This window comes from Hevea brasiliensis, chromosome 18, assembly GCF_030052815.1.
Source record: "Hevea brasiliensis isolate MT/VB/25A 57/8 chromosome 18, ASM3005281v1, whole genome shotgun sequence".
NCBI classification, from domain to species: Eukaryota; Viridiplantae; Streptophyta; class Magnoliopsida; order Malpighiales; family Euphorbiaceae; genus Hevea; species Hevea brasiliensis.
The window spans coordinates 635,640-650,438 of NC_079510.1; the positions used below are offsets into that span (position 1 = coordinate 635,640).

The window sequence follows — 14,799 nt, forward strand, 5'->3', positions numbered from 1 at the left end:
ACTCTAGTTATTGCTACCCAAACCTGCTGGACTCATGGTCAGTCCTGCAGGTCAGCCAAGAGCAGCTTGCCTAACCTCAATTCCATTGTCCTAAATCACTTCAATTTCTTCTCACATATAGTCAAATGGTCACTAATTGACCATTACAATTTTCATATACCATTATATGAGCGAAACCTAATTTTGTTCAAGTCTCCAAGTTTTCTAGTTCCATACATACATTTCACTTGCACTTAAATATTTAAACACTAATCTCATGTCAAGGCAGCTCACATACCATTTTGTTTCAAGCAAATTGATGAATTAAGCAAGAAAAGGAGGAGATTGGACACTAACCTTTTGAGCAGAATTTTTCCACTCAAAATTCCTTCACTTTCTTTGGCTTTCTTGGCAGCCAAACACTTGCTCAAGATGTAGAGATAAATTTTGTTGAAGTGGACTTAGGGTTTCAAGTGAGATTTGGGTGGGTTATAAAGCTTGGATAAGTTTTAATGGTGGCAAGGGTTTGGGAGAGCTATAGATGGAAGAAGAAAGTAAAAAGAAAACTGATTTTTTTTCTTTCATTTCTGCCCATTTTACTCATTTTAAGTGGTTTATGTACATGTGTCACAATGTGATTGAGTGAGAGTGCTTAGTGACATAAGCATGAGGTCAAAATTGCAATTTTAATTCATTTTCTTTTCTTTTCTTTGCTACTCATTTTCAATTCAAATTTTAGCAATATTTATTCACATTTTATGTCTTAATAATTATTTACTTAACTGGACAAGTCACCCAAAAATCACCTCTGAAGGCGAAATGACCAAAATGCCCTCCGTTTGGCTTAACAGACTAAAATTATCTGTACCGATTGAAAAATTTTTTTAAATATTTTCTTGACATTCTAATGCCATAGGAATCTCAATGACCATTCTCTGGAGTCCTAAAAATTATTTTATGAATTTTTCCTCGGGTCTAGGGCTCCTAGTTGCGAGAACCGTAACTTCCCACTAGGTTACCCATCGCTAGGGCACCGACTTATTTAACTTGATTGTATTTTATTTCTAAAATTTTTTCAAAATTTTTCTTATTAATATTTGAGTTAATTATAGTTCCTCACTTTAGTTTAAATATTTTTCCGGATATTCTAGCTGTCCGGACCGACATTGATCACTGGAACAGTAGAATGTACGGAGTTGCTACAGGAAGAGTGTTACAACTATAATGTTATAACTGTATAAGTTCAATGACGATTGTTAAAATTTACCCGAGTTTTATATGATAATTTTGACCATTTTAGATCTTGGATCGTCTAATTCACAACGATGGTAAACTCTTCTCACATAAAACTTCCAATCAACAAACAACATCATCATATGTAGATGAATTTTTTAGTAAATTGGTGATGGTTGACTTGCAATATTTCAATATGATTCTTGTTGATCCATGATCGGTTATGAAACAATGACAGACAAAGGGAAAAATAAATTAAAATTTTATTTTTAACAAATAAAATATTATATTTTAATATGAATTTTGATAAATTTGGTCAATTAAATAAAATTACAATCAATTTTAAAAATTTTTGCTAAAATTAAAATAGTTAAATTTAAAAGTAAGTTTACAAAAATATTATATTTTATTTTTTATATAATTAAAAACACTCATGAATTATAAAGTGATTTAATGCATTTTGCAATATAAATGTTTCAAAAGCTTGTAAAAAATAAATATAAATTAATTAAATTATCATGCCACTTATTATATGCGGTTGAATAACCGAATTAATACATTGCAATTTAAAATTCACTTCCTCTTTTTTTGTAATTTGTTTTCTAAGGGAAAGAAGCACGAAGATGGGGAAACAAATAATAATTTATAATTTGCTTGCCTTGGAAGCGAATAAATATGGAAGGGATAAAGAAAATTGTTTTTTTTTTTTCTTAAAAAAAAAGAAGGCGTAGAAGCCAGCAGAGATTCGATAAAAAGACCCCATCCTCCACAGACACAGTTTGGCGTTTTGTGTGTTGGACTGGTGACTTAGTTTTGACCCTCTGCATTTGCTCTCTCTCTCTCTCTCTTTCTCTTTCTTAGGGTTGTTTCCTCTTCTACTTATTTTCTCTCTGGATTTCAATTCCCACTTCCATTTTTCAGTTTTAAGGTATGTTAATTTCTTCCATTTCTTGTACTTGTTTCTTACTTCTTTCGCTCCAAATTCAACGCCAAAAACTATGCTTCCACTTGTTTCAGATCTACCAGATTGATGACATTCTACTTGTATTCATGACCAATGCTACCCACCTTCTCATCCTTAGCCTATCAGCTCCACCGCTGCTTTTCCAACGTTTTCCACACCGCTACCGACGTCGCTCTTGACTCCTACACTCTCCAAGCTCGCTGCTTTGATTAAGCGCTATTCACATTCATCCTCGAGGCATGCTTTTACCTTTTTTTTTTCTTTTTGAGTTTGGCCAGTGGAGTTACTTTATCCTTTTTTTTTTTTTTTCTTTTTTTCTGATATGCGTTTGTTTTCAATATTTGGTGGCTTTATTCATAATGTGATTGACATTCATGTAACGATAATTCTAATTATTGACAAAGGGTGCCCATCAACTGTTTGATTATTTGTCTTTCAAGTGTAGGGGAAGGTTTTGCTATAATTGAGTAAGACAACTTTGATGATAAATTTTTGTCTGTTTTTCTCAAAATTGGAAATAGAACATAAAAGAAATAATATTGTAAGGGGAAAGGCAATAAACGGTTGCTGGTTTTAATTTTTATGTTGAAGGATACATGTCACAATATTCTATAGCTAGTATTGAAGTGATTGTGGCTATCATTGCTCTTCTGTTCTTTTTTTTTCTTTCTTTCTTATCGACTAACATTTCATGTCAAATATATTCATTGAATTAGTTATGTCCCTGCGTGTCTTATAGTTGCTTGGCTTTTTACAGATGGATAATAACACTGGTAACAATGGGGGGCAGCGTTTTCATAGAATATCTCGCCAATCTCTTGCTCGTCTCAAGTTGGACCCGTTGGTGAGCCTTTCTCTATTAATGCTACTACTTCTTTGTTTTTTTAATTTTGTTTCTATTTAGTTTGGTACTTATATTAGATTTTAAGTTGAACAACCATATTAAATGTGATTGGTATCTGCTATTTTTTAAGCTTTAAATCTTTTTAACTTTATGTTCTGCTTGGTCTATTTTATGATATTATTTCATTGTACATGAGTATTTGTATTGTCTTCTAGGTTCTAATGCTGTTGCCATGCCTTCCACTATAATTTATACACCAAATTTGACTCAGAATCTCTGTGAATTTATCTGCACAGGCCCATAATCAAATGCTATTGTGAACAAATACACTATGCTCTTCAAAAAAATACACACAATTGCACACATGCCACCAAATATAGTTATGGTCTTCGCAAAAATATACACACATTTGCACACTTGCTGCCAATGGTTGAGTGCCTACTTGTAGAGTTTTAGTGCTACAATTCAAACCTTGACATTCCCTTCTTCCTTTCATTGTATATTCAATTTTTAATGATGAACACCATCTGAAAATGATAATTTGTTTCATGAATGATATTCATATGGAATCTTAGATCTTAGCTGCTTAAAAGATTTTTCTCTCTTTCTCTAACACTTGTGTGCATAGAAAAGGTAAGCAGAGCTCGATTTCATTGCTCATTTGCCTTTGAACTTTTTTTTTCCTCCTAAGTTTTATAAGAAATTAAGAATTGTTTTCTGTTTTATTGAAACATGTATTTTCTTATGGCATTTCTGAGTCAGATGATGTAAGACTGTAAACTTGCCTAGGGATTGCAGTAGAGAGGGAAAGTGGGGGTATTGGAAGGTTTAATCTAGTAGTAACCAGCTGTGACTCCAGTCTCTAACTAGTTACAGTCTACTTTTTGACATTTCTCTCATGGCTTATAAACTACTGTACAAGTTCAAACAACAAGGGCAAGCATAGTATGTGGAAGGCTAATTATACTGCAATCCATGCCTTGATACATTTTCAATAATATCGTCTGCTTGTGTACTTTGATTAACTAATATTTCTTGCCAAAATTCAACATCAACTTGTATTGGACTGATGATATAGGCAGTGCTATCATGGAATTGTTATAACTGCAAAATAACTAATTTATAAATTTGGGAATATCACAGTGTTTTACTAATGAAGTTTTGTTATATTCATTCTTTTTCCAGCTTGATGAAAATCTGGATCAGTGGCCTCATCTTAATGAACTTGTTCAATGCTATAGAACTGATTGGGTAAAGGATGAAAATAAGTATGGTCACTATGAAAGCATCGCTCCAGTATCTTTTCAAAACCAGATTTTTGAAGGGCCTGATACCGATATTGAGACAGGTAAGGTAGAGATTAATGGCTTTACTTAAAAAATTAAAATTTTCTAGTTAATATGTGGAGGGAATTCTTATATGCTAGGACAGATCGATATATAGGCAAATTCATTTTTTTGCATGACTGGATTCTGTGGGGTTCAATCCCAGCCCCCTGAAATGCATTCCCAATAAATTATATTTTTCATGGCATGTCCAATTCTGACAACTAACATTTTGCTATGTCACAGGGAAGATCTGTATACTCTGTATTTTTTTGTTCAATGCTTATGATGTTTCCTTGATATTTCTGCAGAAATGCAGCTTGCGAATTCAAGACGAACTAAGGCTGAAGATACAGCTGATGATGACATTCCGAGCACCTCTGGAAGGCAATTTACAGAGGCCACTTCTGACTCGTCACTTTCACATGTTTCAAAGGTTGTGCACTTAATTTGTTGGGATCATTAGTCTAACCTCTTCCATTCATATAATTTTTGAATTAGAGTTAAATTTGGCTATTCTATTTTTTCCCCATAATTTACTGTCAGGATTTTGCCCCCTTTCTATTTATCATGATTATTTGTTTGCAGCATTTTGGTCATTCCCCTCTCCCTGCTTATGAACCAGCTTTTGACTGGGAAAATGAGAGGTCGATGATATTTGGCCAAAGGATTCAAGAAACTCCAATGGCGCCATATGGCAGGTTTATTTGATACCAGCATTCTGGGTAATTATTTTTTATTATTAGATTCTTATTCTCACTGACTGTTTATTTTCTGTTTCTTTTGGGCATGGAGTGGTTTCAGGGGATTGAAGATCTCTGTAAAAGTTCTTTCCCTTTCTTTTCAAGCAGGACTAGTTGGTGAGTAATCTGGCCATGTTACTGAAGCTGTGCAATTGATGTGTTGCTTCTTCTCCAACTCTGTGTGAATGTACACCTATGGGTGGCTTTTTGATTTCAACATAAACTAAATGCTTTTCTAATTTTTAATTATGTGTAAAAAAAAAATCATGTAGCATAAAACATTTTTCCATATTTTGGCAAAAAATGGCATTACTTAGTTAATCTAAAGAGAGAACTTTAGAAACATGATCTCCTTATCTTATGCTTACGAGTTAAGACCATAATCAACATCCAAAAAATGGACAAACGTGCAAATTTTCAATGTAATGATAAACTCTCTCTCTCTCTCTCTCTCTCTCTCTCTCTCTCTCTCTCTCTCTCTCTCTCTCTATATATATATATATATATATATATATGTATATATACACATTTATTTATTTATTGTAAAGCATTTAGATGGAGACAAACAAGAGTTTTAATTTCATGTTGCTTGTTTTATTTTTTTGACTTTTGATTTTTGACTTGAGAGTTGTTTTTCTCAGAGCCATTTTATGGTACCATTTGCATATATAGTAAGGAGAGAAGAGAAAAGTTATCGGAGGATTTTTATTTTTCTGTGCTGCCAACAGACACACAAGATGTAAGTTATCAAGTCAACATAGAAATTTTGTTTTGTTATGATTACACAAAAGGCCTATGGTATGAGTTTAGTTCAATTAAGCTTCCACCATTTAGAATATTATTACTTAAGGCCTGAATAGATTAACAATTTCAATCAATAACTTGGAAGAATTTATGCTTTTCATTTTTTTTTTCTATTTTTTTGTTCAACAACATTGGCTTAGGATTTACAATTTTTCATTATGAATTATTTATTATCTATACGATGAGTTATGATTTAACACTGGGCTTGTATGAAGTAGTTTATTATTATGTGAAAATTTTGGAGAGGACTGTTAAAGTTGAAACTGATATTTTAGTTGTAGTTCATCTTCTAATAGTTGTTTATAGAAGTTGGGCTTATAAACCTGTTCTGCTTAATGAGAAGTTTGGATTTTAAACGCCTCATTTATATGATTTCATAAATAAATTAATGATTTTTTAAAAGAATATACTAGGTTTGAATAAAAAATTTTAAGTAGTTATTCCTTGAGTTTTAACATTTTAACATTTGGACCCTAATTTGTAAAATCTTATACATTTGGACTCTAATTAAATATGGCCTCATACTAATTTTGCAATCTTTTTGTATATGAGTTTTTCTTATTAGTTCTGTTCTTGTTATCATCAGGCAAAAATTTCATATGAACCTCATGGAATTTTCTATCTAGATGCTCCATCTGCATCAATTTGTCTGCTGATCCAGCTAGAGAAGCCTGCTACAGAAGAAGGCGGGGTTACTCCTTCGGTTTATTCACGTAAAGAACCTGTATGTTTTATATTTGTTTTTATATATATTATATGGTATGCGCATGTGTTCTTGCTTTCATTCATTGATTTCATGCTCCAAATTCTGTACAGTTGTTGCCTTGTTGGTTAACTGTTAATAATTTGCTTGTATATGTCATATTTTCAGCAGTCCCTCCCTCTCTATACTTGCGGTTGAAGTAATTTATGTTTCATCATGAACACTTGACATGTTGGGTCAAGTACTTCATGTCATAACTGATAAGTGTTCTATCTCAAAGGGTTGTTAAGCAACATTTGAATAGATCTAAAGCCAAGCCATAACATCATTTTAATTTGTTTTGTTTTATTTTATTTTATTTTATTTTTGGGAGAAATAACTAATGATTAAGTTATAAATTGTACTAGTTCTGTTATGATTTTTGTTCATATTCTTCATGTTATCCTGAAAGGCCTATTCATCATGTAAATACGCAAAATTTTTCATGGATTTTTCTTTTGTAAGGATTCCATATTAATTTGTAAGATCCTAAATGTATATTAAAAAAAATTAATGACAATGCTGCTGTAGTAATGAGTATAAGAGTCCTCATGTACAATTTGGACTGCCCTCATCATAATGTCTTGAGGGTAGCTTGACTAGAATGTGTTGGATTTACATGAGGGAGTGTCCTGAGATGGATATAATGGGTGAGCACAGTGTAACCTGTATCTTTGTTCTTATAATAAATAAATACATAAGGTCAACAAGACAATAGCTTTGCCAATTGATTTTCTGGAACAGGGACTTTTAAGATCTAAATAGGCATGCTGGGTTCTTTATATGGACAGATATTATATCTATGAGTCACTGTAATCCATCGAGGGAACTTCTGAATAAAATTTCTCTTGTATGATGCTTGTGTTACCTGTACCTGAGCAGGTTCACTTGAGTGAGAGAGAGAAGCAGAAATTGCAGGTGTGGTCTCGAATTATGCCTTATAGACAGTCATTTGCCTGGGCGATTGTTCCATTATTTGATAACAGTGTTGGTGGAACTTCTGGAGGGCCTGCTTCCCCAAGCAGCCCACTTGCCCCAAGTGTATCTGGATCAAGTTCCCATGATGGTGTGTTTGAGCCTGTAGCAAATATCACACTGGATGGGAAATTGGGTTATTCAAGTGGAAGCTCGGTTGTTGTTGAAATATCAAACTTAAATAAAGTTAAAGAAAGTTATACTGAGGACTCTCTTCAGGTATCACAGGCATTCATTTACATTTGGCTCTTCTTTTAATATCTTTATACAGTTTTTGCAAATTATTAAGGACCATTGTATTTGTCATTCGGAGCAAATTATTCCCTTCATACATTTGTTTTCCCTTTCATATTTTATAAAGTTATACTGAGGACTCTCTTCAGGTATCACAGGCATTCATTTACATTAGGCTCTTCTTTTAATATCTTTACACAGTTTTTGCAAATTATTAAGGACCATTGTATTTGTCATTCAGAGCAAATTATTCCCTTCATACATTTGTTTTCCCTTTCATATTTTATATTTTTATTGCTTGTGATTATTTTTGGGTTCTTATATGTGACTTCATTATAGGTTTATAGCCTCTTGATGCATTGCAGAAAGTTAAAACATAAAACTTAAGATGGATGGAATTTAGGCAGGGAATCAGCATGGGAGGAGAGTTCATCTCTATGGACAGATCTTGAAAGGATTGGTCTTGAGAATATTCTATATGTGGTGGTTCCTCTATTATGCAAATCATTTGTCCAACTTGGAGCAAATGGGCTGGCATTTACGTATTTTCTTCATATAGTTGCTCAGAAATATTGTATTGGGCCATTGTTTGTTACTTGTTTGGTATAATTTAGCTAAATCTTGCTTGATTGTTGAGAAAGTTGGGTATCATCAACCATTCTCTTACCAGTGGAGCCTTGTTGGCATATTACTTTTTTCCGTTTCTGCACTTAATCATGTATAACTTATCTTTATTATATGCTGGCTGCTCATTGTTCATATAATATATTTTCTTATGATTTATTTTTTTCTTTGTTATTTATATTTGTGGTTTTCCGTGTATCTCTTTTTGCCAATGAAATAAATAAACACTCATGGAATTTGATGGAGTTTGAAAAAAGATACCGATTTTATTTTGTAATGTTTATTTTTCCCTGGTAATTCTGAATTACATAAATATTAAACGTTTGATGCTATTATGGGAGTTGAGGTAGTTTTATATAATTAGTGGTTAGTTTATTTAAAATGGATTATCCACAGGGTAAAACCAACTAAAATGAAGGTTTGTAGTTCCTACACATCTTTGAAGAATGTTTCCATCCTGGAAGGTGTAAATCAATTTTAAAACCTATGGAGTACCAACAATTGATGTACGCCCTACTTGGCTGGGCTGTTTACCTCACCTTAATTGTTTTGGAGTCTGAATTCCTAACACTTGTTATGGTGAGCTCTGCGTGCTTCAATTAGAGTACTGTACTCTGTATGATTCAACTAAGCAACTTATTTTGCATTAGGGCATCAGCAAGTGCTCTTTGATGTCGTTTCCAAAGCAACTATGATATGCCTGATGTATATGCGAAGAAGGGGAACTAGAAATATGGCTCAGATTCAGATACAGGGGCTGACCTCCCAAATTTGCTTTCTAATTGGTTTTGTTCCTGCCGTATAAATGTTATTTTTTTTTAATATTGCTTCTCTTGTATGTTCTTTTATTTACAAATATCTACTAATTAATTACTACAGTATACTTGAAGCTGATGCAAAGTGCAACACTTGACTAAGATTCAAAAAAAAAAAAAAAAAAAAAAACCAAGTCCCTAGTATATTGCTAGCATGAGTGGATTTGTGCTATCTTGTATGCAAATGTGCTTTTGTTTGTTACTTAACGTATTTCATGAGATTGTGCTTGTAATTTATCTAAGGGCTCAACAGCCACCTCTGCATTACGTAGTTGATTTTCTGAATCTTAGGAGTCCTTGATTTGAATGAATACACAGTTACCATATCATCTTGTTTCCCTCTCCCCCCCTTTTTTGCTTGAAAGAGTATTATTGCCGATATCTTATTTTTCACTTTCTCCGCTCTTCTCAAATAACTATGAATTATGTGTTCATCATCATTTATATTGTAAAAAATGCTTCTATATCTGTCTTACCCTTCAGGCTTGTTTCCTTCTTTCAATATACAGGATCCTAAACGCAAGGTTCACAAACCAGTCAGAGGTGTTCTCAGACTAGAAATTGAGAAGCACCAGACAGGCCATTCTGACTTGGAAAACCTATCCGAAAGTGGTAGCATGACCAATGAGTCCGTTGATCCAGGAGACCGAATTGCTGATTCCACTCTTACAAAATGCCCTAGCAATGGCTCTGACCATCCTCAAACTAGCAGCTCCAAGTGGAATATCTATGATGGGAAAGAAATTTCTGGAAATAGTTCTAGTGGCCATGGAAACCCTGAGATGAATGCTGATGATGTAAGAATAACACCCTTCTTTACTGCTGTGGATCTCTGAATGTTGCTGTCACTTAAAATATGGATATTAGCTTTGTGCAAACTGGTTAGTGATTATCATATTTGATGCTTCCTTTATTTGATTACTCACAAAATGGTTAAGGAAATAGTATCATATGTCTAATCATTCATAGGTCTACAACAGGATCCCCTCTAAACATTAAGCTTTTTCCCCAATTTCTCTATATGCGGCTATGCACTCATTGGGTCTCGTGAATTACTTTCTGAAACTAAGGGATTTCACCCACTTATAGTGGAGGGAACACATGATTATAATGGAAAATGGAGGAAATGAAGAACTTGAGACCCAAAAAAATACGGAAAAGTGAAGATGTGTTCTTTAAGTTTCTCTCTTTGATTCTTAAAACTTAAGAATCCTACGCTACTCAAAATTTGCCTCCCTTGAAAAGATTAGTTCTTTATTCTTATTTATCAATTAATAATTGTTTAAATCTTTTGGATGCTTGCACATTTTGACCTATCCCACTTATAAACATATCGACAGAGGAGAGGGGGGGGGGGGTGTGGGTCGGGGAACATTTCGACAAAAGATGAACACATGGTTAAATTATTTTACTTGGAAAAAGGACAACTTGTATAATATAAAAGCCTAAAGCTATAAGAATTTCTAACACTAGATATAATCCTACTTATATGCGCCGTTCCCTTATTTATGCTGCCTATGTGCAATGAGAAAAATAATTCCAAGCCGTGAGACTATTATATATAGCTCATTTCTTATTCACTTATGTAGGAAAAATAGATTACATATGCTTGGTTGAAGAAACTCACCGCATAATAGTTTGTGTACCCCTTATTTTTTCTTTTCCTTTTATTCTTCTTTCTTCTAGTTTAATCTTTGTTGAAGCTTAATTAAAATTTTTCTTTCTTTTCTTTTTATTTTGGAAAAAATTATTTGAAGATAGTTATAACATTTGGTATTTGATGTTTACCCATCTTATGAAGAACCTTCAACAACATCTGTGTTATTATAATAATAATAATAATAATAATAATAATAATAATAATAATAATAATAATAATAATAATAATAATAAGTGTTTATATATTATAAATAATTTCCTATTATTACTTTCATTTACAGTTGGCCCTTATATTTATTTTTTAAATATCATATATGATTTTATTTGATAGTTAGAAATCAATAATGGCAATAAATTTGCTGAGAATATTGATAAAATCATGAACTCTAAAATTTTAAATTTTCTATTTAAATGCAACTTTATTTTATATATTGAAATAATAAAAAATACACTGTGTTAGAAGCACCAAGTATCACACACAATGCATGTGAAAAATGATTATAGGAAAACTGTGTAAATTTACATTCTTATACTCTTATGCATCGTTGAATGGATCCATTCGAAAACAATTAGATGATGACAAAATTATCAAAGATTGACATTAATATATTCAAAGTTGTAATTACTTTCTGTGTGAGCTGATAATCTTTTTAATAGCAAGCTACTTTTTTGTGCAACCCATTGATCAAATTCCTCGCCATGTTATTTATTATTATTATTATTATTATTATTATTATTATTATTATTATTATTATTATTATTATTATTTGCATTTGGATAATGGCTTGGTTTATATGCACCCTATTTGCCATAAATATTGTTTTCTTGGATATAATCTCTCTCTCTCTCTCTCTCTCTCTCTCTCTCATACACGCATATAGGAATCTTTTTTTTCGTTTAGTTTAGATGATAAGTTGTGGGCTTAGATTTTTACATATTTTTAAATTTTATATATTTGATATAACATTTGTTACTTCAATTCAATCCATCTTGCATCTTTTGTGTGGTTCGGGAAGCATGTAATGTTAAGTATATAAATGTTATTAAGAACATATACGAGGGGGTGGTCACAAGTGTAAGGATAGTGGAGGGACACGGACGAGTTTCCCATAACTATGGGTTTATACTTGGTATCATGGTTGAGTTCGTACCTGTTTACCTTAGTTATGGATGAGGTGACTAGTCATATTCAAGATGATGTCAATTGGTGCATGTTACTTGCAGATGATATCGTATTAGTGGATGAAACTAGTGAAGGAGTTAATCAAAAGTTAGAGTTGTGGATAAGGATTCTTGAGAGCATGGGTTTTAAGCTAAGTAGAAGTAAGGCAGAATATATTCAATATGAGTTTAGCTCTTGTAGAACGAATGGGGGTGAGGTTCGTTTGGATGGAGTTGTGATGCCAAAATGCAGTCAATTCAAGTATTTAAGTTCTATCATACAAAATAATGGAGTTTTCGATGAGGATGTAACTCATAGGATCAATACAGGATAGATGAAATGGAAGAGTGCGACGGGTCTAACAAAGTGAAAGGTAAATTCTATAGGACTGTGATTAGACTAGCTATGTTGTATGGGAGTGAATATTTATTAGGCATCTACGATACAACATACCTAAAAAATGAGTGCAGCAAAAATGCGGATATTAAGATGAATGTCTGGTAACACGATAATAGATAAGATAAGGAATGACTACATCCACCAGATAATGCATTTAGCACATATTGGAGATAAAATGAGAGAGGGTCGTTTATGATGGTTTGGTCATGTACATTACTATTTATTTGTTGAATAGACAAATCGATAAAAAAAATCATGACTATACTTGATAAGAAAACGCTTGGAAAGCCCACATACGACGTCTTTTTGTTGCTGCCGAAAAAAGCAAGAGTCAAAAAAAAAAAAATTATAAATGAAATAAATTAGAAATTATATATTAATATAATGTATATATTAGTGTATTAATTAATATTTTCATTTTAATTATTATTTGCCTTTTTTTTTAATATTAATTTCTTAAGGATTTCTGAGGATTTAACCCAAAATCGTTCAGAGTGGAAAAAGCGAATCCATATAGCCGACCCCAAATTTTTGGGATAAAGGCTTAGTTGAGTTGAGTTGAGTTGTATTAATTTCTTAAGGAAATGGATTAATAAAAATGGAATTCAAGATGCAAGTACAAAAAAAAAAAGAACCCCCCACTAAAAAAGCCAAGAAAAAAAGGGATGATATTTTCGTATATTTTGTGTTGCCTTGCAGAGAATCAAAAACTCTAGTATGAAAGTGATAGGTTAGTAGGAGAAGGGGAAGGGGGAGGCCTAACATGATAAGGAGGGAAGTAGTATCAAAAGATTTACAAGTATTGAATATTGATGTGGGCTTGGTGTCTAATAGAGCTGAATAGAGAAAAAGGATCTATATAGTCAACTCCAACTAGTTTGGGATTAAAGCTTAGTTGCTGTTGTGTTGTTTTTGTTGTTGGGGAGAATGTAATAAAAAGGTTACTGTGAGAGCAAAAAAAAGCATCTGGCTTTCGTAGTCACTTAGCGAGGACTCTTTGTTCTTTCGTACAGAATGTAGGCTTTTGCTTATCCATGTTGTAGGTATTCTTGATTATCTTATAAATGATTCCCTCCTATTTTTCTTTCCTTCCTTATTCCTCTCTCTCTCTCTCTCTCTCTCCCTCTCTCTCTCTCTCTCTCCTTCTATTGAGTGGGTTACACTTTCTTTGCTATCTTGTCTTTCTTTTGGGTTTATCTAAAATAAAAAATAAAGTCTAATTGAGCATGTTAATTGATGTGCAGTTCCAAGCATTTGACTTCCGTACAACAATGCGAAATGAGCCTTTCTTGCAGCTTTTTCATTGCTTGTATGTTTATCCTTTAAATGTTACTTTGAGTCGGAAGAGGAATTTGTTCATGCGAGTGGAACTAAGGAAGGATGATGCAGATGTTCGTAGACAGCCTTTGGAGGTGATGTGTGACTATATCAGATATTAAAGCAATTTGCTTTGTAAATTTCATTTTACTTGTTTCATGTTTGTGAATAATGTTACAGGCAATGTATCCTAGGGAACCAGGAGCATCACTCCAAAAGTGGGCTCACACACAGGTTGCTGTTGGGGCTAGAGTGGCTTGCTTCCATGATGAGATTAAACTTTCCCTTTCTGCCATCTGGACACCGTTGCATCACCTCTTGTTCACTTTCTTCCATATTGATCTTCAAACAAAGTTGGAAGCTCCAAAGCCCGTGAGTACCATCTAGTCTTTGCCACGCACAGACAAATATTGATGCATACATAAAAATAGTTTGATTTGTATTGCTGTTAGTCAAATCCAACTTTTCATGGATGGGTTACAAGGGTATAACATGGTTGCTTTTTAAAATTATAAATGACAAACTTGACTAAATTCTAGTTAATTGTTGGTTCTCAATGGTTGGAGTCAGCTGCAGGTATCTTTTTCCTTGATCAGGCATACTTTTTCGTCATTCTTGTTTTGTTACAAGATGTGTGCCTTTCTAACGTAGTATTGTAGAAAAGACTAGAAGGGTGGACAAAATTTAGCTTTATAATGATGGCCCATAATCTAGTGTTGAAAACTAATCCTGTAGCTACAAAATTCACCAGCCTTGAAATTTATGAGAAATCATTTGAAGTTTGGTTAATAATTGTGATTAAAATATTGTTACATAGCAGTTTCTCAAAGCACCAAATAGTGCAGAAGAAGAATGAGGAAAAGAATAACAGAAGGTAGAATAGAACAAGAAAGAGGAAGATTATCAAGAAAGAAGAAGAAAGAGAGAATCGGGGAGAGAGAGAGAGAGAGAGAGAGAGAGAGAGAGAGAGAGAGAGAGAG

At 33.0% G+C, this 14,799-nt stretch overlaps 1 protein-coding gene across 4 annotated transcripts in view; it reads left to right on the forward strand.

Moving 5' to 3' along the window:
* Nucleotides 1-1,982: 1,982 nt before the first annotated feature.
* The window catches only part of LOC110652057 (guanine nucleotide exchange factor SPIKE 1), a 51,173-nt gene continuing 38,356 nt past the window's right edge, over nucleotides 1,983-14,799 (forward strand). For 2 of the 4 annotated variants that reach the window (XM_058140675.1, XM_058140678.1), the window contains exons 1-13: nucleotides 1,983-2,140; nucleotides 2,230-2,413; nucleotides 2,934-3,020; nucleotides 4,206-4,368; nucleotides 4,657-4,781; nucleotides 4,934-5,046; nucleotides 5,141-5,205; nucleotides 5,730-5,827; nucleotides 6,479-6,616; nucleotides 7,517-7,828; nucleotides 9,792-10,079; nucleotides 13,747-13,914; nucleotides 14,000-14,191. In XM_058140675.1, coding sequence (XP_057996658.1) covers nucleotides 2,934-3,020; nucleotides 4,206-4,368; nucleotides 4,657-4,781; nucleotides 4,934-5,046; nucleotides 5,141-5,205; nucleotides 5,730-5,827; nucleotides 6,479-6,616; nucleotides 7,517-7,828; nucleotides 9,792-10,079; nucleotides 13,747-13,914; nucleotides 14,000-14,191 — 1,749 coding nt within the window. In that variant the 5' untranslated portion in view covers nucleotides 1,983-2,140; nucleotides 2,230-2,413. The remainder of the gene's footprint in view (nucleotides 2,141-2,229; nucleotides 2,414-2,933; nucleotides 3,021-4,205; nucleotides 4,369-4,656; nucleotides 4,782-4,933; nucleotides 5,047-5,140; nucleotides 5,206-5,729; nucleotides 5,828-6,478; nucleotides 6,617-7,516; nucleotides 7,829-9,791; nucleotides 10,080-13,746; nucleotides 13,915-13,999; nucleotides 14,192-14,799) is intronic. The other 2 variants (XM_058140677.1, XM_058140676.1) reach the window with 2 other exon arrangements.